We start from the raw sequence: 26223 nt of genomic DNA on the forward strand, positions 1-26223 counted from the left end.
GTACTTAGGACTAAGCTTGCCCTTAAGTCCAAATCTCTTAACACCTTTCATCGGCGAAACCTTAAGAAAAACCTTATCGCCAACCTCAAACTCAATCGGCCTACGCCGCAAGTCTGCATACGTCTTCTGTCGATCCTGGGCGGCCTTAGGCTTCTCGCGGATTAACCTCACTTGCTCAATCGATTCTTGAACCAACTCTGGGCCAAGAACGACAGCCTCACTAGAATCGTCCCAACACAAAGGACTACGACACTTCCTTCCATAGAGTGCCTCAAACGGAGCCATCTGAATACTAGCTTGGTAACTGTTGTTGTAGGAGAAATCCACAAGCGGTAAACTCTTCTCCCAACTAACTTGAAACTCCAAAGCGCAAGCTCGCAACATTTCCTCGAGCGTCTGAATCGTACGCTCAGTCTGACCATCAGTTGCAGCATGAAAAGCCGTACTCATCTTAAGCTCACTACCCAAAGCCAACTGAAGCTTCTTCCAAAACTGAGAACAAAACCTCGGATCACGGTCGGAGATGATATCCTTAGGAACTCCATGAAGACGAATGATCTCTCGTTGATAAGCATTCGCTAGTTCCTCGAGACTTCAAGTCTCCTTCATCGGAATGAAATGTGCGACCTTAGTCAAACGATCAACCACGACCCAAATTGCATTCATTCCTCTCGGCGACCTCGGCAAACCCATAACGAAGTCCATCGAAATCGAATCCCATTTCCATGTGGGAATCTCCAAGGGTTGCAGTAGACCACCAGGTCTCTGATGTTCGAACTTGGCCTTTTGACAAACCAAGCAACGGCTCACAAACTCGGCAATCTCTTTCTTCATACCCGGCCACCAAAACTTTAACTTCAGATCCTTATACATCTTATCACCACCAGGATGAACCGAATATGGAGTACTATGAGCCTCTTTGAGAATCTTACATTTTAAGACCTCACAGCTAGGCACACACCAACGACCATGGAATCGTAGACCATCATCAGGTCCAACGTCGAAGTCTTTGGTACGTCCTTCGCTTATAGCGACTCGAACTCCTTCTAAGTATTCATCCTCTCTTTGCTTAACTCGGATCTCATGACGGATCTCGGGTTCAGCAACCATCGCACTCAGATCTAAAGTACCAGGAAGAACTACCTCAAGGCTCATCTTCTGGAACTCTCGACTCAAGTCGTCAGGTAACACCAACACAGATCTCATACCATGACACACCTTGCGACTCAAAGCATCGGCAACCACATTTGCCTTACCCTCATGATACTGCAGCTCAATCTTGTAGTCGTTAAGCAACTCCAACCAACGTCTCTGCCTCATGTTAAGATCTTTCTGAGTGAAGATATACTTCAAGCTCTTATGATCCGTATAAAAGTAGCAAGAGACTCCATACAAGTAGTGTCGCCACAGCTTAAGTGCAAACACCACTGCTGCTAACTCAAGATCGTGAGTCGGATAGTTCGTCTCGTGAACTTTCAACTGTCGGGAAGCATAAGCCACTACTTTACCCTTCTGCATCAAGACACAACCCAACCCAAACTTTGACGCATCGCAGAAAACATCGAACTCAACATTATCTTCTGGTAGAGTCAACACAGGAGCAGTAGTCAACCTTTTCTTCAACTCCTGAAAGGCAGCTTCACAAGCCTCAGTCCAAATGAACTTGGATTCCTTCTTCATTAACTGAGTCATCGGTCTCGCGATCTTAGAGAAATCATGTACAAACCGACGATAATACCCAGCTAGACCAAGGAAACTTCGAACCTCATTCACATTCTTTGGACTATCCCAATCGACCACGGCTCGAATCTTCGACGGATCAACCATAACTCCATCGCCAGATATCACATGACCCAAGAAGGTAACTTCCTTTAACGAAAACTCGCACTTCGAGAACTTAGCATACCACTTCTGCTTACGCAGAATCTCCAAGATAACACGAAGGTAATTCTCGTGTTCGGCCTCATCTCTCGAGTAAATCAGTATGTCGTCTATGAACACCACGACACACTTATCCAAATACTTGCTGAAAGTGCAGTTCATCTGATCCATGAAAACGGCAGGTGCATTCGTCAACCCAAATGGCATCACCACGAACTCATAGTGGCCATACCTCGAACGAAAGGCAGTCTTAGGAATATCCTCATTCCTAACTGGAATCTGATGGTAACCTGACCTCAGATCGATCTTCGAGAACACACTAGCACCACGGAGCTGATCAAACAAATCTTTGATCCTCGGCAAAGGATACTTATTCTTGATAGTAACCTTAATCAGCTCACGGTAGTTAATGCACAACCGCATACTACCATCCTTCTTCTTGACGAACAAAACAGGAGCACCCCACGGCGAAGCACTCGGTCGGTTAAAACCCTTATCGATCATTTCCTCAAGTTGCTTCTTAAGTTCTTGTAACTCAGCTGGTGCCATATGATATAGAGCTTTCGAAATGGGACCAGTTCCAGGTAGCAACTCAATCGAGAACTCTACATCTCGCTCAGGAGGAATACCAGGTAGATCCTCAGGAAAGACATCGGGAAACTCCCTAACCACAGGGATATCCTCTAACTTAGGTTCAACTGAAACACCATGGACACTACACAGATAGATCTGATGACCCTTTCTACTCATGTTAACCATCTTCATAGCAGAAACCCACTTGACCGTAGGTGTAATCCTAACACCCTGGTAAGAAACTCTCGAACCTGTAGGAGTCTTAAGCACGATCTTCTGATCACGACATAGGAACCTAGCGTCATACCGAGATAACCAATCCATACCCAAAATCACATCAAACTCTCCGAGTTTGAATTGTACGAGATCGGCAGAAAGAATCGCCCCTGCGATACTGACAGGTACGTCCTTGAAAAGAACGGAGCAAGAAACAATCTCACCCGTAGGAAGGGATATAGAGGTATGAACGGATGAAGAAGAAGAGAGTCCAGCACGGACGGAATAGGATTCGGATACGAAAGACATCGATGCACCCGTATAAAAAAGAACAAAAGCAGATAAAGAGTGAATGAGAAAGGTACCCGTAACCACATCAGGATTAGCATCAGCCTCAGCACGACTCATAACAAACACTCGCCCAGTCTTGGGAGCATCAGCCTTCGGCGCACTAGTCTTCGGAGCATCAGTCTTCGGCTTTTGAGGACAGTCAACAACTTTGTGACCCGGTGACTTGCAGAGATAACAAGTAAGAACATTACCGTCGCAGTCCTTACCCGGATGGTAAGCATTTCCACACCTAAGCGAGACGTCCTTCTTAGCTTGACCCGAACACGCGGGGAAGACGAACGAGCCTCGAACTTCTGCTTCTTCTGGGAAGCATAGGGAGCGACATACGGTCTCTTCACAAACTTACTCTTCGCACCCTCCTCAGCCTCGGTAGCAAGAACAGAATCATAGATGCTAAGAGCACGATCATAAGCCTGCTAGAAAGAAGTTGATGGAATGCCAGACATAGCAGTCCGGACTTTAGGAGCTAGATTCTTCTCATAGCGATGAGTCCTCAAAACCTCGTCCATAGCTACAGAAGTAACGAAACGTGACAGCTTCACGAACTTGTTGGTATACTCCTGAACGGTCATGGAACCTTGCTGTAGACGGAGGAACTCCTGCTCCTTCTGCCAGCGCATCTCCTTGGGATAAAACCTCTTCTTGGCGCTTCGAGAAGAAAACTGACCTGACCATATCCTGGTTGAACTTCTAGACCAGCTCTAGCAAGAGCCCACCAGTTGTCGGCCTCGTCCTTCAGATAATAGGTGGCGATATCCACCATCTGATCCTCAGGACATCCAGTAGCGAGGAACAACTTCTCGATCTCTCGAATCCATGCCTCCAAGGCAGTAGGATCATTCGCACCATCATAAGTAGGAGGACGGTGACGAGCAAAGCGATCAAACACAGTCGGTTGCGGATGGTTGTTGTTGTTGTTGTTATTGTTGTTGTTGTTGAGGTGGTTGGTGAAACCTTCGGCCATAGATGCCAAAGCGGCCTCAAGTCTCCTGATGCGATCTGCATCATACTCACCATTTCCGTTGCGCACCATCTGCAAGAACGTAGTCTCGTTATAAGTGGTAGGACCTATGTACCACTCCAACCAACTACTCATACACTTTACAACATAAGAAAACTAACCAATCCTATTGGTTTCTACCCCATTTACTCTCACTCATTAACTAGGTCATTTATTTTAGTCATCAACTAAGCGAGAGTTGGGAGCGTGTTCGCTCTGATACCAACTGTAACAACCCAGATTATAAAACAAAGGAAAAACTTATATAAAATGAATATCAGAGTACGATACTGATAAAAGGGTCAAGGTGGTGGAAACACCTGACCAATCCGGTTCGCTACTAACTCCAAAACAAACTAATACATTATTCAAGGTTCTTAAAACATAAAGTAAAGTCCTAATTTATTATTAAGCTCGCTTCGCACATTCCCCAAGCAAGCATCAACCAAACAGCAGCGAACTGAACAACCTGAAAGGGGGGTCGACCATCGGTCGGGAGTAACTAGATGCTCTCCCAGTCATGTTTACAACAATTGAATATATCTAACAATTATTAACAATTGAAATGCAAAACTAGTAAACATGTGAGACCATCTATACTCATGAAAACTTGACAACAACTCACTACCAAAATAATGGCATAAAAGACAAGTATTCGAAATGTCTACTCCAAATCAGATAACATGAGACGAAGCATAACGCAAACCACATTATGACATCATGCACACCATAGAACCACTGTGACCACATAACATGTGACCAAACCAACAACCTACTAGAGCGTATAACAACTGCCTCTAACCACAAGCACGGTGTATAAAATGAACGCCGTTAGAGCGTATAACAACTGCCTCTAACTGACAGAGCGTATAACAACTGCCTCCATCGGTGTGGACCGTATAACAACTGCATCCAAGGTACTATGTATAGCGTATAACCACTGCCTATATGTCTAAGACTGGCGGACTCTCGGTGCAATAATCGTACACCGAACGACACTCGGGGAATAGAGCGTATAACAACTGCCTCCATTACCCCCCCGACCATAGACCATACACCAGACCCCGAAGGGTTGCATTAGTTCATTCCGTTCGGTATGTAACTGATACCTCACGTCATCTATACAACCAGCCCACAAACAATGCACAGTATAACTGACTATACACACATGTGAATAACATCACTATCAAATCTTAGGGTAATATAACTGACTATCCCAGAATTATATGAACAAGAGTAATAAACGATATATGCAAACACAACGTTACACAATGAAACTGAACACCACATAACACGTGAAATAAGTATCAACCATTCAATGTTATAGTAACCTCAGCTATAACTTTAACATTAACCATTCAATGTTATAGTAACCCTAACCATAACATAAACTCTGGATGCGAGGTCATAGTAACCTCTTACAATAACTTTAGTATATATAACTTGAAGTTATACATACCTCAACTATAACCTTGACACGAAACTCAAAGTTATACTAGCATTAACCATAACCTTGAGCCATAAATCTCAGGGTTACATTAGTTACAGCTATAACCTTGACTCGCACCTCAATATTATAGTAGGTCCAGCCATAACTAGAGTAGCTACCCAAAGTTGTATTAACTTAAGCTATAACGCTTGAATCATCATCAATGTTGTACTAGCTTTAGCTATAACTTTGGAAAGAACCCTTGGCCGCCTATCATGCTGCCACTAGGGTTTATTCGTAAACCCTAATTACGCTCACGACACCCATAATGTAATGCATAAGCAACATATGATATATAATTAATGCATAAAACATATACAAACATGCGAAACATATTTAATCATGATAACAAATATTTAAACATGTACCAATCATGCAAAACAATCATTAAATCATATTAATTACATCAATTGGCATAAACACAATTAAAAGAGAAACACCTAGTTACCTTATTAAGCAAATAACCCTAAAGATCGTCTTCAATGATGTAAACGTCCTCTCCAGGAGTAACTTCCACGCCTTCATAGAAATCATCCACGTGCCAAAGATAACGAATCTAATAAATATACTAACTATATATAAAAACTATAAAAACTATAATACTATACGAAAACATAAAACTTACGAAGAAGATAGATAAATCCAAGAAGTAGATCGATCTAAGCACGAAAGATGATGAAGGAAGGATGAAGAAAGGAAGAACGGCACGAAACCCTAGGGAGGGCGCGCGGCACGAGAGGAAGGAAGAGAGGAGAGAATTAGGTTTAGGGTTTTGTGAGAAAAGAGAAGCAAGGGTTTGATTTCCCATGTTATTTATAGAGAAGCTCATGGGTTTATTCTAGGTATAGGCCCAAAACTCACCCATAACCACCAAAATCACGTGAAACCCAATGAAGGAATGGGTCTTCACCGGTTTTCGAGCCAAACGAGCCGAAAGGACAAGAAACGGATATTTTCCCGAAAATTAAAATATGAAATATGGGAAAATAAAATTAAAGAATTATATTACGGAAATTAGGGGTGTTACAAATTTAATATATAATTTTATGATGATAATAATTAATACCATAAATGTGCATGTTTATACTAATTAATTATTTTATTGTAAGAAAATTGACCATCTTCTAGTCTTCTATAAATATTTAGAAAATTTTACCAGGCATCTTCTTTCTTTTAGTCTCCTTCAAATTGATCATCTTAATTAATAATAAGAAAATTGACCATCTTAATTAATTATTTTATTTTAAGGAAATTGGCCATGTTTAGGAAAATTACCAAGCTAATTTAATTTTAACCCAAATTATATAATATTTGCATTGACATCCCTTAATCGGGTCAATCACACGGTGCTATTGATTTAAAACTACATAGTATAATTAATTTGTATAACTTTCTTTAATTACATTGAAGTCCCTTGGTTTCTGGATTTAATAAATAGTATTGATATGTAACCATCACGTATCTAGTATAATTATTAATAATATTTCTACTACTTCTATTTCGTTAATCCTTTCCGACTTATTAAAATACAGGTCTCTTAATATTATATTAAACTAATTTATAATTGAGGCGGGTATTACACCTAAAATTGATACTAATATTATAGTTTACTACCTCTAGTAATGATATATAAATATTACTGATTTTGTGATTTTCCTTCTTGAGAGTTCTTAACTTATGAGAGAATACACAAATTTTCAATGTGTTGTTTTGTAAGAATGAATTAAGGGAATAAGAAGAGAAAACTCTCCTTATTCATATGGGTAGCTGAAATGCATGGGGAAGAAGGCCCAATACATGCTCAAGATTGTTCTTCTCAAGGTGTAGGGTGTACGGCTAGGTATAAGGTCTTTTTGAAACATAATCATTATGCTCAATTCTTAATTAGACCAACAATTAAGTCCTAAACCTACCCAACCCCTCCATTTACACAGCACACCCTATTTTAAAAGGGTCCATTTTAAGTTTGTCATATGTTAATTTGTATAGTGTGACATATTGGACATGTTATTTAATAATGCATTTTTAACTCATTAAAAATCATTATATAAACAAAATAAGTCACATACAAAAATTAACTAGTAATTCATAATTACAATTACTTAAAATGGGTCATTGAATTATAAATCACAACAACTTTGATTTATAATAAATCATTCATTCTTATTTTAATTGTTTCATAAACAATAATAAAACCTAAGTAATAAAACAATTTTACATTACTTAGAACGAATCTTATTTAATCGAATTAGAATAAGATACGAATTCTCACTCACAAAATCATTCGTTCAATTTTAAGGAATTAATTAACTTGTATCAACATACAATTAATTAATTAATAAATTAAGAGTGTTACCCTAGAGGTATGACCTTAAGGGATCAACTGATCACCACCGTCATACGACAGTAATGTCAAACTCTAGTCAGCCAATCATTACCGATTAATGTGGATCAATTGACAATAAAATATTACTTTCCCTCATGCATTCTTAATATGAGATTAAAACATGTGATCGCATTATTGTCGAGGACACATACTCCAACATATGAATCATTGCATTTTTTGATCCATCACCTATATTTTCAATGAAGCTTGTAAGCATATAAACCAAATCGAGCCTCATTAGACCATGCATAAAGTTGAATAGGAAGGATTAAGTCGACTTGTAGGTGTTGTACAATCTAATCGATTCGGCTCCGGGACCCAAACATTCTTAGGGATTGTAAGCTTATACACCAACTCGATCTCATCACAACAATAAGTGCTTGCATATAATTGGGAACATGTTTGTATGATCAACTCCCATGAATCCCCTATGAACCCATGACACCCTAGTGCTTTTAATCAATTTTTTACATCTCCTTTTAATTACCTTGCTTTGTTTTCATTACTTTACTTTCATCTTGTTAATTACTTTAGATCAACTTCATCTCAACCGAATTTGTGACACCCTAAGACACAACCATTTCCAATTGAGAATCCTACATCAATACCCGTCCCTTGGGATCCGACCTTTACTTACCTCTTTACTAAGAGTAGTTTGTGAAGTTATAAATATTGTTTTGGTTGGTAGCTTTTGACGACGAGTTTTAAACCGAACCAATCTATTTGCTATCTATGTCCGTCACGGTAACAACTGGGTTGTTTGGATTTGCTTTCTAAACTACTACGCGAAGTGCAAGGCAGAGAGAGTAAAACAATAAGATCAATAAAGAGAAATAAAAGTTGTGATCAAATAAGAAGAATAATGCTAGGAAGTCGGTTCACCATGGTAATTAGTCAATTCTGTCATAATGAGATCAGTCGGTCTGATGTGAGAAGGGTAAAGAGAAGCTACTCTCGATCCACTATCGGCCCTAGAATACTACTAACATAACTTTCATCCTCATGAGTGTAGTCTATTGTTCATAACAGGTTTGTTCATTCCAATCTCTCGATCTAGGTCTGAATTTAACCGGATTAAATAGTTTAGAAGCGTGCACTCAACTAAACGATTACAATTAAACTTCTATAAAACAGTTCTCACAGACAAAGCCGTCTAATCTAATTAAAATATTGTTAATTCACTACCATGGCTCCCCTAATCCTAGCACAAAAGGAATTAGCTACTCATGCTCATAATGAAACTAATAACAATAATGAATGAATTAACCAAAGACATAATATAAAGATTAAAAATAAGGAATTGCATAAACTAAACAATAACACTAACAAAATCAGAAATTAAAGACAAGAGATTAAGACTGCAAAAGGAATTAAATTAGATCAAGAAGTTAAAGTAATATTACAAAGTTTTAGATCCGACACGTAGAGAACAAAGGCAACGTAGCAAAGGGAAGAAATTGTCTACTTAGTAATTTGGAGCAAAGTATTAGATTAAGAAGTGTGTATTAACCAAATTACGTCTTTTCTTTATATAGAGAAGATATTTTAATATCCTAAACTTAAATTAAGATATTAAAATCCTACGGCTAATGACAGAAGTTCTCGATCGAGTACAATAGAACCTCTCGATCGAGTAACTTCCCGACAGAATCCGTCGATCGAACAGAGTATGTCTTCGATCGAGTAACCTCAAAATACCACCCATCGATCGAGTACAACAGGGACTCGATCGAGCATTGTTGACGTCCATAACCACTCGATCGAAAAAAAGGCAAAGAAAAGCCTTCGATCGAGTACCTAGCCACTAAACCAACTTCCTTTCTTCGTTGGTTAGCTTCCGAGACCACTTCACGCTTCCCGAGGCAAAGGCATTTCCACTTCAATCCTTCCATCTCCATAAATGCATGCTAAGGGGACTGAAAAAGGCACGATTCTGCTACTTTCGGGTCTGTTCCTACAATTAATGCCAAACAAAGCAAAGTAGACTATTCGGGGCATTTCATAGCTTAACACTACGTAAATTATATGGAAATACGTGCAATAAAGGCTCAAAAAGACTATATAAAATGCACGTATCGAATCTCCCCAAACCGAACCTTTACTTGTCCTCGATTAAACTAAATGCAAACTAATGGAACGGAAAAGAAAGCTCAGAGCTAGCTACAAGTTGTCCACTCAAACCGGTTTAATGCAAACAAAATGACACTTATAGCCACAACAATCAAGAACAAACGAGTTGTATGATGTTTATAAATAAGCTGAACTGTCGACCTTGCAAGACATTTAAAAATGGACTGTAACGGTTCTCTCTTCTCTCATGAAGCAAAGGGTAAGCATATGAGTGTAAGAGAAGAAGAAAAATAGTCGCTCACCTAAACTACAACCCACATAAACATCCATGCAGCCAATATGATAGACAATTCTAACTACCGTACATACATTCCAACCAAACAAGGCCCGTCACAGCCGAGGGCTTACAAAAAGGTATGGTAAAGTGAGGCAATGGGTAATAAAAGGCAAAACATTTATGAGATTGTGAGTTAATAGTCAAGCTAGCTACCTAACGAAACCATACGAACTAAATCCGATTCTTGATCCATCAAAAATCAAACATAAGTGCCCCTTATTTTGGCACATAAACTCACTAACCAAAATCATACTCCTCATAAGATATAAATAAATAAAGCATAGGAGCGAAAACTGTCTATAATCAAATCTTTTCATATTCTTCTTTTTTTTCACGTCTTTCTTTCTTTTTTCTTTTTTCTTTTTTTTTTCCATTTTCAACTTCATATTTTTCAACACATCCTCCTTCTTTCTTTCATAAATTACCAACTCCAAAAAAATACAAAACGATCCAAACTCGGATCAATAGACAAAATACCTATAAACACACTAAACTAGCTTGACAGGCAAGCTAAATTTGGATGTCGTTAAGGGTCAAAAGGCAAATTTTGCTAATAGTGGAATTAAATGGGTAAAAATGAAAGAAAGGGAAATTGTAAGCACCTCCCGGCATGTGACACCAACCACTAACCCGAATGTATGTAGGCAAAAAGCAATTGAATTTCATATACGTGCAAATTAATGAACATGTTGTGCAAGGAGTAACTACTCTAAATCCTACATGAACTTGTCATAAATGACACCAGTTATAAGGCTCTAAATCTTAGAAATTATAAAGTAGTTTGCCTAAATTACCAGGTCAAGTCTATTTGTTCAGCTGTATTTTTAACATTAACTCATAGATTATGCAAATGACAAAGCTAATAAGATGACAATCTGTTGCAAGGTTTAAGTAAAAAGGACAAATTATAGTGCAATTTCATCATCGAAATTTACCGTTCCGACTCGACCTAAATGCAAAAATAAACGTGAGATATTTTTTTGGGAATTTTGGAATTTTTTTTTCTTTCTTTGATTTTTTCATGTTTTTTTTTTTGAAAAGAAAGCACAAATGCAAACAGAAATGCAAACGTGAATGCAAAACAAATGCAGATGCAGACACAAAGGATGCATTACCCTCCCCAAACCAAAACGGACAACGCCCTCCTTGTCCTCCAGCATATACCAGCAAAATAAATGGGGGATAGAGAAAATACAACCAATATGTAAATAAATGAACTAAATGAAATAAATAAAATGGAGATGAAAAAGAAATAAAAGCATAAAATACTTACAGTATATACGAACTTCCCCAAACCAGGCAGAAAACTGGGGAAGTGAGTAAACCAGTAGCTACTCTTCAGCCTCCTCGTCCACCACCTGGTACGAAGGGTCATCCTCCTCCTCTCCTCTCCTCCTCCGTCGACCTCCAGCAGCAACGCCAGCTGTGTATCTCTCCTCCCTCGCAGCAGTGTCCTTCTCGCTAGCAGGCTGTGGGTACCCCTCCGCCGGGAACCGGTAGAAAGAAGGGTATGGCCAGCCGTCAGGAACAGGACAACCTCTAATCATGTGGTACTCATATAGAGGGAATAAGGCAAGTGCCTGATCCCGCTCTATACGAGCCACTCTACTGCACATCTCTAAAAGTAAAGCGTCCTGATGCCCTTGGTCCATGACCTCGGACGCCTCAAAAGTGGGAGGAGCAACAAAATTAGCCATAAAGGGCCGTCTCAGGGTTAGAGAGTGTGGGAGTTGGGGTCGGGATAGGCGTGGGCGTGGGCGCGGACGTCTTCCTAGCCTGTGTATGTGTGGACCCTTCTCCAGTCTCCCCAATAGGAGTGGGAGGCATGTTCCGCTTATTAGAAGCGGGAGGAGCAAGGTGAAGGAGGTAATAAGGTAGAGGTGATGGTAACCTACCCGACACAGTAGTCAAGGGTAAAAGACGGGGTAGGTTAGGTGAAGGTAAAGTCACGGACGTGGATCCGCCAACCTTCCACGTCCGTTGGTCTTTCGCTAACCAATGTATAGCAATCATGGCTTGTATGTCAATGAATATATGCCTATCTACATTTCTATGGCCACGGGGAAAATCAGAAAAAAGGCGGCGGGCGATGCGAGTCACCAGCCCGCCACAAGTAATAGTGCCCGACGCTTTCTGTCCGACAACTTTAAAATGTTGAGCCGTCAAGTAAGCAATGTTGAGAACAAAAGGGTCACCGCAGTCAATGTTCAAGTAGCCCGCTAAAATGGACAGCTCGACATTATTAACGTTGTTAGGCTCGTGGCGTCCAAAAATCGTCTCTCCTACGAGACGAAGAAAGTAACGGGCTGGGGGAAGGTGGACGTGAGCAACACGTCTCAGACTGAAGGGAGTCTGTGCAAGTGTGGACCAAAGTAGCTCTAGGAACTTCCTAGGAGACCCCTGTAGATCGTCACTAGTCAAACCCAACCGCCCCCAAACTCAGCTAAGGTCCAGGTGTAGGTCGTGTTAAACAGTCGATATGAAATACACTTGCTCCCTGGGTCAGTCGCATAGGCCGCGGGTCAAAAGGTGAAATAGCTAAAAAAATTCTAAGGTCACTTTTTGATACATTAGCTCTCTCATAGTGGTCAAACCCGACATCCCAGTCCCGTTAAGCAGCTCAGCCACGGGCTCAAAAATCCCCAACTTTTCTAAGGACGATCGACACAAGAACCGGGTCGACTTGATCTCACAGTTCATTAAATGAATAAAGAGAGTGTGATGGAGTGAGTTTACAAAGCATACATGCGGAAACCCAGGTAGAGTTTCCAAGGAAGTGCAGCGGCGAACTTAGTAGCGGTACGTATGGAAGCAGCTCTAAAACCCATGGCCTTCCACCCCCTCCCCCCCCCCTCCCCCCCGGTGAACCCGAAGCAGCAGCAGCAGTAAGAGCAATAGTAGTGAGGCCAACAGCAGTAGCAGGGACTGGCGTGGGTACTAGGACAGTGGAAGTGACAGCTGGTGTCGACACAACAGGGGTTGACACTAGGGTAGGGGCAGTAAAGGCAGCAGGGATGACCTCAGCAGTGGTGGTAATAGTAGCGGGGGTAGTTACAGCGGTGGTGGTGATGGTAGTGACAGCAGGGACTACCGTCTCAGAAGCAGACGGAATAGTAGCAGAAGTGGAGGCAGAACTAGTCGATAAACTTCTATCCATCCTATAATCATAGCAAGTTCTTAATCAATATTTAATCAATTAGACTCGAATTTTTCCCAAAATTCAAAAATTTCGAAACCTTAATTTCATATTCCAAGCATAAAAACGCAATAAAACATGAAATAAGAGGGGAAATAACTTACTTGACTTGATTACCCAACAATAGATGCAATTAAAATCAACAAAAAGCACAAATCAATCGAAATAAATTCGATTTTTTCTAACCCTAAACCCGCGAAAATCCGCAAATAGGACGAAATTTGATGGGGCAAATAAGGGAGATTTATTTTATTGATGATAAGCAAATGATTTGGGTGATTAATTTGCTAAAAAGGGAAAGAAACAGATGAATTTAGGTTGGAGATTGGGGTTTATCGAGGAAATAGGGGGAAATAGAGGATGAACAAATGAAATAGAATAAAGGAAGAAATACTCCTTCGTGTTCATATCAGCCAATACCGCTCAATCGAGTAATTTAAAAACACTCTATCGGGAACGTTTCTCGTCATGTTGCTCGATCGAGAACTTTGAAGGTTCTCGATCGAGGACTTTCCCATGTGCATTAACCTCCACTCGATCGAGAACTCTAGGTTGTTCGACCGAGGACTTTTCCTCTTCACTTTTACTCGATCGCGTACATGACAACTCGATTGAGAACCCCTGAAAAATGAGCATTCGATCGAGTTGCTAGAATTACTCGATCGAGAGCTTATACCTGGACAATGTGCTCGGTCGAACACAAAAAGTATTCGACCGAGGGCTTTTCTTTTGGCACGCTTCCCAATGGTCAGGTATCTCCCAAAACCTGCATAAATCATAGAAATACTTCCCGCAAAAATACCAAATTCACAGCAGCAGTCTATATTCGCTCTTACGCTAATTAAACTAACTAAACTAACTATTGTCTAAAACCAATTAAAACGTTTAGTAAAATTGAAATTATAAATTGTTTTTGCAAACGGGATGGCTTCTCGTTCTATCTTCCAAAACACTTGAATAGCCCAAAAGAGGGCTTCTGACTGGACGAGGTCCCTTCAGCATCGCGGACCATCTTTATGACTTCCATGAACTTGAACTGATTAAAGAAGAATAATCTGCGTCCACATACGCCTTCACTTTCTTCTTTTCTTTTTTTTATCCGGCCTTTGTCCTTGGCTTCTTCTTTTGCAGGTAGCTTAAATTTCATTGTACGTTCATCACCGGGATCTCCAATGTCCAATCTGCTTAGACCTATAGCAACAGAAATGACAGAATGGTCCTCCATATTGCTCCCAATCTGGGGCAGAGGTGTTAATATCGCAGCACATGACTCAATATGAGCCTTGCGAATGCTTAAATTTCATTCTGTGTCAGGGTCTGTAGAGGGTAGTGCCTTGCAGGGCTGGACTTGCATAGGAGCCCTGCGAATGATAGACTGATAAAAAGTCAAGTCCTCATCGCCTACCTGAAAAATTAAAGTCTTCCACCCGACATCTATTACTGCGCGAGCGGTAAATAGAAATGGTCGTCCTAAAATAATAGGAGTATAAGAGTCTTCAAGGATGTCCAAGACTACAAAGTCAATGGGAATAAAGAACTTCCCAATCTTGACAGGTATGTTCTCTAAGACACCTAAGGGCCATGATAAATTAAAGTACGGCCGACCATCTGCACAGTCATATTAGTACAATGGAATTTGGTCAAACTTAGCCTCTTAGCGAGAGACAAAGGTAAGACGCTCATGCTAGCTCCCAAATCGCATAATGCATTGTCAGTTGAATGGGTCCCAATATGGCATGGTATAGAGAAACTACCCGGGTCAGACAATTTAGGTGGGGTCTTATTTTGAATTAGGGTAGTGTCCGCTTCGGTTAAAGCCACCGTCACATAGTCATTAATGTGCCTCCGATGTGTTAAAATATCTTTCATAAACATTATATAGGAGGGTACCTGGGCTAGAAACTCGGCGAAGGGAACATTAACATGAAGGCTCTTCAAAATTTAAGTAAATTTACCGAATTGTTGCTCGATCTTCTTGTTCTGCAATCGCCTTGGAAATGGGACCGTGATTGGAATAACTAGTTCCTCATTTTTCTTTGCCAATGTATTATCACGTTCATCATCAGATTTACTCGATCGAGTATCAGCTCCTCTCGATCGAGTAGCTTTCTCAGCAACTTTGCTCGATCGAGCACTTTCAGTTACTCAATCGAGATCTCCCTTTTCAACAGTGCTCGATCGAGCACTTCTAACTTCTCGATCGAGGACTTCCTCCGCAATACTCCTCGATCGGCCACCAGAAATCAATCGATCGAGGACGCTTCATGGTGTCAGCACTGTTTCGTCAAAAGACGACTTTTCATGTTCAGAAATTTCAACTTCCGGGTAAGAAAGTTCAGCATCGTTACTCGGCGTTTTGGGTCCCTCATAAGAAAGACCCCTCCTCAAATTTATCAGATTTACCGTCTCATGATGTTTCTTGTCAGGTTGTGACGGTAGATTACCCGGTTTCCTCGAAGCTTGATTAGCATCTAGTTGAGCCATTTGGGTTTCAAGTGATGAAATAGAAGCATCTTTCGCTTGCTCACTCTTCTGCAATTGAATGGTCAGTGTTTTCAGCATTGACCTCAACTCGGCCATTTCACTTATACCACTAGAAGAGGCACCTTCTTGCGGTGGTGGGAAAGATGGAGGCTTTTAAAAGCCTTGTTGTTGAGCTTTGTGAGGTGGTACATAAGGTTGTTGTTGCTGCGGTGGAGGTGTAGGATTCAAAACATTTTGACTAGTCCATCTCAAGTTAGTATGAACTCCAGCTTGGTTATTGTAATAGGAGCCTCCTTGCCTATATTGTTGAATGGCAAAGACTTTCTCCTTCTTAGCTAAACAATCCATAGCAGTGTGACCATCATTACCACCACATCTCTCACATGAGACGGTCTTTTATATAGTCAACAAGTGAACCGTCTGTTGATCTCCCGTGGCCTGTAACTCGAACTTATCAAATCTATCATTCATAGCTTCCATCTGAGCCACAAGTGCACTACTGTCAGTAGAAACCGTTCTAATACCACTTCTAGGATTCCCATATTCAGCACAATGGGTGGCCATCACTTCAATAAATCCCCAACCCTTGCCATCATCAATATTCTTATGGAATCAACCATTAGCTGCAGTATCTAAGATAACACGGTGGTCATCATACAACCCATTGTAGAACTAGTTGCACAACAACCACCGATTGAAACCGTGAAGTGGGACAGACCGAACAAGCTTTTTAAACCGACCTCATGCCTCATACAAATTCTCATCCGGAGTTTGCTTAAAACTCGTAAACTTCCCCCTCAATGCGTTAGTTCTCTGCGGAGGGAAATATCTTTTATAGAAGGCAAGGGCCAAGGACTCCCAATTGGTAATTCCAGCTGCAGTCCTATCAAGATCAGTTAGCCACTCTCGGGTTCCATCAGTAAGAGAGAAATGAAATAGGACTTCCTTAATCTCTTCTTGTGTCACACCCTTAATAGGGGGAATGGTAGAACAGTAATCTGTAAAGACCTACATATGCTTCAGCGGGTCCTCACCAGCTACTCCCCGATAGAGATTCCTCTCAACTAGATTATTATAAGATGGCCGAATATCGAATGTATTCCCATCTTCTGTTGAAACATTAAAACCTCTAGGAATAGAGTCAGCTGTAGGCTCGGAATGACTTGCAATATTAGGCATCTTCACATATTTGGTTAAAGTAGCAGAAATAGAAGTGTCTTCCTCTAAAGACTGATCTTGTGCAAAAATAAACTGTTCAAGAACAGGTTTAAGAGTACTCAAGGTTTCCTCTTGACGATTCTTTCTCAACAAGTTCTGTCTACGACGAAAAGTCCGCACCGACTCAGGATCAGCTGGTACTAATTCCGACCTGTTGGACCTGGGCATACACAAAACTAAGAAAGAAAAATAATAAGAACTGTCTGATGGAATTAGAAATTCCTTGAGACTAAGACAGACGAAAATAAACAAATAAATAGGCTAATTGCCTCCCCGGCAAAGGCGCCAAAATTTAACGCGGCTGTCGCAACCCTATCAAAAATAAACCAACCGGCTCAACTAAGATAGTAGAGGTAAGTCGGGTATCTTACTCCAGAGGGAGGCTGTTATATCTACTTGCTATCTATGTCTGTCACGGTAACAACTGGGGTGTTTGGATTTGCCTTCTACACTACTACACGAAGTGCAAGGCAGAGAGAGTAAAACAATAAGATCAATAAAGAGAAATAAAAGTTGTGATCAAATAAGGAGAAGAATGCTAGGAAGTCGGTTCACCATGGTAATTAGTCAATTCTGTCATAATGAGATCAGTCGGTCTGATGTGAGAAGGGTAAAGGGAAGGTCCTCTCGATCCGATATCCGCCCTAGAATACTACTAACTTAACTTTCATCCTCATTAGTGTAGTCTACTGTTCATAACAGCTTTGTTCATTCCAATCTCTCGATCTAGGTCTGAATTTAACCGGATTAACTAGTTTAGAAGCGTGCACTCAACTAAACGATTACAATTAAATTGCTATAAAAGAGTTCTCATAGACAAAGCCGAGTAATCTAATTACAACATCGTTAATTCACTACCATGGCTCCCCTAATCCTAGCACAAAATGAATTAGCTACTCATGTTCATAATGAAACTAATAACAATAATGAATGAATTAACCAAAGACATAATATGAAGATTAAAAATAAGGAATTGCATAATCTAAACAATAACACTAACAAAATCAGAAATTAAAGACAAGAGATTAAGACTGCAAAAGGAATTAAATTAGATCAAGAAGTTAAAGTAATATTACAAAGTTTTAGATCCGACACGTAGAGAACAAAGGCAACGTAGCAAAGGGAAGAAATTGTCTACTTAGTAATTTGGAGCAAAGTATTAGATTAAGAAGTGTGTATTAACCAAATTACGTCTTTTCTTTATATAGAGAAGATATTTTAATATCCTAAACTTAAATTAAGATATTAAAATCCTACGGCTAATGACAGAAGTTCTCGATCGAGTACAATAGAACCTCTCGATCGAGTAACTTTCCAGCAGAATCCCTCGATCAAATAGAGTATGTCTTCGATCGACTAACCTCAAAATACCACCCCTCGTTCGACTATAGCAGGGACTCGATCGAGCATTGCTGACGTCCATAACCACTCGATCGAACACAAAGGCAAAGAAAAGCCTTCGATCAAGTACCTAGCCACTGAACCAGCTTCCTTTCTTCATTGGTTAGCTTCCGAGACCATTTCACGCTTCCTGAGGCAAAGGCATTTCCGCTTCAATCCTTCCATCTCCATAAATGCATGCTAAGGGGACTGAAAAAGGCACGATTCCACTACTTTCAGATCCGTTCCTGTAATTAAGGCCAAACAAACTATGGTAGACTATTCGGGGCATTTCATAGCTTAACACTACGTAAATTACATTGAAATATGTGCAATAAAGGCTCAAAAAGACTATATAAAATGCACGTATCAAACACCAAAAAAGTCGATCGACTAAATCCTCCAGTCGATCGGCCATTAGCACCGAACATACGAGATTCCAGCAACCATTCGACAGCCCATTTCGAGACCATTACCCAACAAATTCTAAAGCATGAACAAGAGGGAATTCATCCATGTAAAAACCCAATTACAATAATAAATCCATGGCATAATTAAATATGTTAACAAGGCTTATTTAAGACGGATTATAATCTACTTAACATATGTAAACAAAAGACTGTAAATTTCTTCACACAAACATGGGAATTATGTGGAAATCCAACACATTCAACAATAAACATGAAAATTCCATAAAGGTTCACACTTTATCATACATAAGAGTAAAACACAACATATAAACACACAATTTAAATCATAATTACACTAAAAAATTCGTCTCGAGCCTATTACAAACTTAAGACGGAAATTATTATCATTTTTTTTTGCAAGAATAGCAAGCCATGTATTCTTCCATATAGGGAAAAAAAGGAGGCCAATCTTACAAAAGAAAACCAATAGAGAACCTAATTTAAGCATTAAAGGACCCTATAATCTCCCCTTCTTTGGAGGGAGAATTTACAAACAATAATATTATACTAACAAAATATTTTATGCATTTGACAATATAATCCACATCGTGTTCAAACCCTTGAAAAATTCTAATATTTCATTCTTCCCATAGACTGTAGACTGTAGCCCCCAAGCAGCTAGAAAACCATTGAGCCTTCCAATGCTTCCTGAATCTCCTACCCGCTATCCCGTGGACCTCTTTGCTCAGTTTAGATGTCTTGTGCTGCACTCTTAACCAATTCAAAACCTGATGCCAAACAGTAGAAGAAAAACTGCACTGAAAGAACAAGTGTTTATGCGTTTCATTGTCAGCTTTGCATAAAACACATCTGTTTATCAGTGATATCCCCCTGTGATTCAACTGATCAATGGTGCCCAATTTCTGTTGCATAGCTAGTATAAGAAACACACTGTGTTTAGGCAAAACAACTCGATGCCAGACTGCTCCCCCCCAACTAATTGGACTACCTTTCATGCGAAACAGGTCTTAAAGTAAGGATAGCTGAAGGCATCCCTTCTTTACACAACCATAGCCAGCAGTTCATCCCTAACCAGCAAAATACTTCTCCAACTCTCAGACTGAGTATTCTTCTTCTGCATAGTCCAAAAATCACCAGACTTAATGTTATAGGCATAATTCCAGTTGATCCAAGTGCTATCAGAGCGTTGAATAATCTCCCAAATACATTTGCATATGATGCACTTGTTCCAGGCTAAAATTTCCTTAATATAAAACCCCTCATCATTATTGGGGCACATCAAGAATCCCAACTTTTCATAATCAGTTTTCTATGGCTCTCCTCTGAGTCCCAAAGAAATCTTTTGCAGAATTTTGTAATGAGTTTAAGCACTCCTTTAGGAATCAATAAGGTAGAGCACCAAAATTGTTCCAACCCAAAGATGACAGAGTTTAGCAGGCTAATTTTCCCAGCATAGGAAAGTTTATAGGTAGACCAGTGATTCAAAACCTTCTGGACTTTTGTAATTAGGTCTGCAAACATGGTCTTGTTAAGCTTACCAGCATTCAAGGGCACACCCAAATATCTGAATGGAAAAAATCCCTCAGTATAAACAGTAGCAGTTAGAATTTCCTGCTTGATATTCTCTCTTATGCCAGCCATGTAGATGTTTGTTTTTTCTAGATTAGCATGTAAACCAGACAGCAAAACAAAAGAGTCCAGAGAGGAGGTGATAGCTTTGACAGATGGAGTGTATCCCCTAACAAATAACATCAGATCATCAGCAAAAATTAAATGATTGAGACCCAATTTCTCACATTTAGGGTGGTAGGAAGCCTGGTGTTGTTGATGAATGCCTCTTAAAATCCTAGATAGGATTTCCATACTCATAACAAAAAGGAATGGGGACAAAGGGTCTCCCTGCCTTAAGCCACTAGCTCCTTTGAAAAAACCAATATTTTCACCATTCATTTTCAAGCTAAACCATGTCGATGTAATGCTCCCCATAATCCACCTCTAGAATTTCTCAGAGAATTTGAAATATTGCAACATCTTGCCTATAAATTCCCATTGAAGAGAATCAAAGGCCTTCCTAATTTCAACTTTAATTAAGCATCGAGGAGAAAGCCCTTGTTGTCCTTAACCCTTCACCAAAGATTGAGTTAATATTATGTTTTCAAAAATGCTCCTCCCAGTAAGAAACGCTCCTTGTTCTTTCCCCACAATAATAGGTAAGAGAGGCTTGAGCCTAGAACATAAGACCTTGCTGACTGTCTTATAGAAGACAGTACAACAGGCAATTGGCCTATTGTGCATAACAGTAGAGACAACTGGCTTTTTAGGGATCAGGGCAAGCAAGGTAGTATTGGCTTGCTTTGGCATATTCCCAGTTGTGAAAAACCCTTTGACATCAGCACAGAACTTATACTTAACAGTATTCCAAGAAGTTTCAAAGAATTGAGCAGAAAAACCATCTTGCCATGGACTTTTGTTAGAGGCAATAGAGAAAAGAGCATTCTGGATTTCTTTATTCTCAACCTCCCTGCAAAGTTCCACCCAACTAGATTCAGGAACTTTTGGTCCATCCAAGGATAGGCATTGGATTGAGAAACTAATGTAATCGTATTTATGGGCTTATATGCAGTCTAGTGACTGAGTTTGTGCTAGAAATACTCCATGTGAAACTTTGTATATGGTTTTTTTTAGATTCAATATATTTTTTACATTTTACCAAAAAAAAAGATGCCATAAGAGTAGTGTCAACAGGGGTCTGCTGACCCAAAAGCCACTGGTAATAGTCAATGAAGGCTTGGTTAACATCAGGCAATCCCTCTCTATCAGCCCCATTTCTATCTCTTATTCGTCCAATAATATAGTGATGCTTCCTAGCTGCAATGCGGGCAAAATAATGACTAGTGGGAGCATCATTATACTTAATATCCTGAATTTTAGCTCTTTGAATGAGAGAACTCTTCTCAGCTTTTTTAAGAGCCAGGTAATGCTGCAGAAGATTTTGTTCAAGAGCCAATAAAGAAGAGTCCAAAGGCTTAGTTTGGAGGCTAAGCTGACAGTCTTGTAGCTGTTGATGTGCAACTTTAACTTTCTCAGAAATCCCAGAAAAAGAGCATTTGTGGATGTTGATAAGTTGCATCTTCACATTTTTTTAATTTAGAAAATAGCCTATAAATTGCATTACCCTTTACAGGAGTATCCCAAGCCTGTTTAACAACCTTTCCATAATCCTGATGCTCCTCCCAGCTGTTAAGGTAACTGAATCTTCGTTTGTGCTGGTAATGGTCCTGAAGAGTGACCAGTAAAGATGAATGATCAGAAATCCCAGATGCTAGAACATTCACCTGAGTAGTAGGAAACTGTGTCAACCATACAGAATTTGCAATTATTATTATTATTATTATTATTATTATTATTATTATTAGTATTATTATTATTATTATTATTATTATTATTATTATTATTATTATTATTATTATTATTATTATTATTATTATTATTATTATTATTATTATTATTATTATTATTATTATTATTATTATTATTATTATTATTATTATTATTATTATTATTATTATTATTATTATTATTATTATTATTATTATTATTATGCGACTATAATTGTATTTTCATACAAATTAGGTTTTAAAAATATAATAATTTAAATAAAGAAATTAAAATATTTTAAAACCATTTTGCGAAAAGAGCGGGTGTTACAAAGTGTATGTTGAGAGAGAAAGTTTGAGAAGAATTGTGTGTAGAAGAATGGTATGAGGCGTGAAGAAGAATAGAAATAAGTTTATAGGGTTTCCGGAAAAATCATAGCTAAACCGCGAATTTTGGGGTACTCGGTCGAGTACTGAACATACTCGGCCGAGTAGCCTCTACTCGGTTGAGTACCTGTGCCGACTCGATCGATTACTCAGATTTGCATATTACCATAACTACTAACTTCCGAGTACTTGACCGAGTGTCAATATACTCGGTCGAGTACCATCACACAGTAACGGAATTTGAGGTTTTCACATGTAATCTTCCCTACAAAACAATAAGTATCGTTCGGTGTCAAAACTTATTCGGAACTCGTCACCCTTTGGACCTATTTCTAGCACGTAACAAGCAACTTATCAATTATGCACCTCTATACAGCCTAATTGTACAACATACATCGTACTTTGTGTTATTATTTCAAAAGAAACTAACCATGTTACGTGCACACACAACCTATCCAAACCCAATTATACCACCAACAATGCAAAACGCATACGTGTATCCACTCCGTCTACTTCATGAAATACTACCACAAGTTATTTACAAATCATATAAAATGAACCAACATACTAAAAATAAAAGACCAACCACACAACTCATTCATGTTCACAACCACACATCCTCTCTTGCATCTTAACCAACACGAACGTCTTACCAAACACAAGGTAACATCCAAGAAAACCACACATCACACATCCAACACACACATAATCCCATACATTTACCCCATGTTAGGGCCGAAATTCTGGGATGAGAGCGCCTTCTCACCCAAAACAGACATAAGAGAGATCCCAACACACATACACCAGGTTCGTTTTAGTTTGACACCCTACATTCATTTGGTTAATTGGTTCAAGTTCCAAAATTACCGCTCTGATACCACTTTGTAACACCCCCATACACCAAGGTGCCTTACCAAGACAACCTTTGCATATCGAGATGCTACCATCTCAGTCTCCCGAGGCCAGTTATATAAAATAGACAATCCAAGAACGTTTATTAAAAGATAATGAACTGTATATCAAAAATACAACTGAATTTTAGCCAAAACAGTTTAAAACCAAAACAACCAAAAAGGAACTAAAGTATAAATGTCAGCGGAAATTAGCTAAGCGATCGGTGATGACTTGACCCCATCCAAACCCACAAGTTTTGCACAGCCATATCTGCTCACACAACTCCTCACCATCCCCGAATGGATCACCACGATTTTGAAAACAATCAAGGGGTCAGTCAACTATATAATCAAGATAATAATTCACAAACACAATTAATACAACCAATCCAATTGTAGTATCTTTCTCCAAACTCCATTAGTAGCCAGTAACCGACTACAGACCGAAATGTGTAGCCCTGCTAGGTATCCATCGCAACAGGTAGCCCTCACCGCCAGTGGATGACCGCAGCCTTGCCGACCTAAGCCCCGCTCATCCCAACGAGCGCACCTAGAACATTAATGTGCACATCCCCCTTGTGATGGGAGCCACAAGAGGTGAACATGGGGTAGGAACCATCTCCCGATATGGTCTCGTAACAACAATACCAATCACAATATCAACTCAACCAATCTCAATACAACGGAACATAATAATCAATCAATCACAAACAATCTCAAATCAATTACGCAATCAACTGAGTGGGAAAACCCTACCTTTCCGCAAATCCACAAACGCATCCATAACACCACGTCAAGAAAGACTCCTTATCGTACCCTACAACAACAATCGTATCCTATCAATAAACTATTCAAGAACTACCGCAAAATAGATAATTAAACACCAACTCACCTTAACGAACAACCGATACTGGTGACGGCAACAAACCCGACTCGATGACCTCATGCATCGACCGCCTCCTTTCCCGGATTAGTGTTCAAAGCTACCCAGGGGACGTAGAGAGAGATGAGAGAATAGGAATATGGAGAGAGTTTAGGCTTTATAAAAGAAAAAGCGAACCGTCGAAATGAAATGTGTTTTAGCCGTCGCGTTTTATTATAACACGCTGTCAGACGCGATACTCGGTCGAGTATGGATATGCTCGGCCGAGTACGCCGTACTTGGTCAAGTATCCCAGCTACTCGGTCGAGTGACCTCTAATGGGTCGAGTTTGCAAAGCAAGGGCAGTGTAGTCTTTTAGATACCTCATTTCTACACCTCCCACCAACCACCCAGTGATGATTGGGTCGCTTGTCTGATATGCGGAACGATTTATGACAATCCGTAAGTTCATCGTCAAGTGATAGCTCAAACACTCGATTCAACCCCTAGGTCATCATCTACGCACTGATACGGTTGTTTTGACAGTAATTAAAGTTCATTTGGAGTCCGGGTCAAAAACCGCTTCATTTTCTAAATACCGTTTAAATGCCGAGTCGGAATATTCCGGAATGTTATAGAATTCTCTAGATATTTATTCCTAATTAAAACTAATATTTTAAATTAATATCTTTCATAATATTGTGTTTTATGGAATAAGGAAGTGTAGATCTACCGAAATTCCATAATAAAACGCGGAAATCTTTCTTACCAAGGAGGAAACCTCTGGGGAATTGACATAACAATTGCTGCGCCTCTTCGAAGGATCGCAGTAGTTGCTGCGCCTCTTCTCCCGTCCTCTTTTCACATTTTTCAGAATATTTCCGAGATTTGTTTCCGTATCCGTCTCATTCCTAAACTCTTCCATATGTTTAATATAAATAGAGGCCTTCGGCCTCCATATTTGGCACGCAAGTGTTCCGCCCCTTCTCTCTCTCTCTCTCTCTCTCTCTCTCTCTCTCTCTCTCTCTCTCTCTCTCTCTCTGGATTCTAGACTACGCTATTGCCTTACGATGCCTACGTGCTTGATCAATCGACCACTTAAGCTCAGATCATTCTGAGTCCCAGTAACGTTGCATAGACCGACCAATTTGACCAACTCCACCTTTAATTAATCTACTAAATCCTTTAACGAGGGCACTTTCCATGCATATTCGAGTCGAGCAATCACTAAACGATAACTTTAGTCAATATCTTTTCATCAAACATGTAAGTCTGAGCGTGTAAAATCCTATTTTATTATTGTACTTTTATTTTGTATCAATTAATGTAAATTTATATCAAGAGCACGTTCAAAAACCAATTTAAAATCCACCTTTTAAAATCTTATTTATAAAACACCAGAAGTCAAATGTCGAGAAGAAACGCAGCAGCAGCAGCGCCTTCAGGAAGGAACACAGCTTTGCTGCGCCTTTTCCAGAGGTTGTTTGCTGCTCCTGCTCTTCTTCTTCTTCCTCGACTTCCTGCAAAATTTCCTCTTTTCTTATTCATTCATTTTCCTTCGTTCTTTTGTTATTTCCGTATATAAATCGTATTTTAACAAATCCCTTTTTAATTACAATGCTTAATTCGTCCTTAATCCCGAGTAATTCAATACTTGTGGGTTTTCGCCGTTTTAATTCAAATCAATTTGTC

At 39.6% G+C, this 26223-nt stretch overlaps 1 protein-coding gene across 1 annotated transcript; it reads right to left on the reverse strand.

Annotated features, from left to right (window-relative positions):
* Window positions 1-21130: 21130 nt before the first annotated feature.
* LOC141632971 (uncharacterized) lies at window positions 21131-23723 on the reverse strand. The gene is made up of 4 exons (XM_074445470.1): window positions 23691-23723; window positions 22195-22347; window positions 21781-22142; window positions 21131-21533 (listed from the first exon to the last, which is right to left on the reverse strand). The coding sequence occupies exons 1-4, from the start codon at window positions 23721-23723 to the stop codon at window positions 21131-21133; spliced, it is 951 nt and encodes a 316-aa protein (XP_074301571.1).
* Window positions 23724-26223: the final 2500 nt, after the last annotated feature.

The sequence above is a fragment of the Silene latifolia genome, chromosome Y (assembly GCF_048544455.1).
Source record: "Silene latifolia isolate original U9 population chromosome Y, ASM4854445v1, whole genome shotgun sequence".
In the NCBI taxonomy this organism is placed as follows: Eukaryota; Viridiplantae; Streptophyta; class Magnoliopsida; order Caryophyllales; family Caryophyllaceae; genus Silene; species Silene latifolia.

What these genes read in the sequence shown, in the direction of transcription:
- LOC141632971 (XM_074445470.1), bottom strand. Translation starts at nt 23,723, where the DNA reads ATGGTAGCATCTCGATATGCAAAGGTTGTCTTG. An exon ending in AACAGGCTTGGGATACTCCT is followed by an intron (nt 22,143 to 22,194) that starts GTAAAGGGTAAT and finishes AAAAATGTGAAG; the next exon opens with ATGCAACTTATCAACATCCA. An exon ending in GCCTTCATTGACTATTACCA is followed by an intron (nt 21,534 to 21,780) that starts GTGGCTTTTGGG and finishes GGAACTTTGCAG; the next exon opens with GGAGGTTGAGAATAAAGAAA.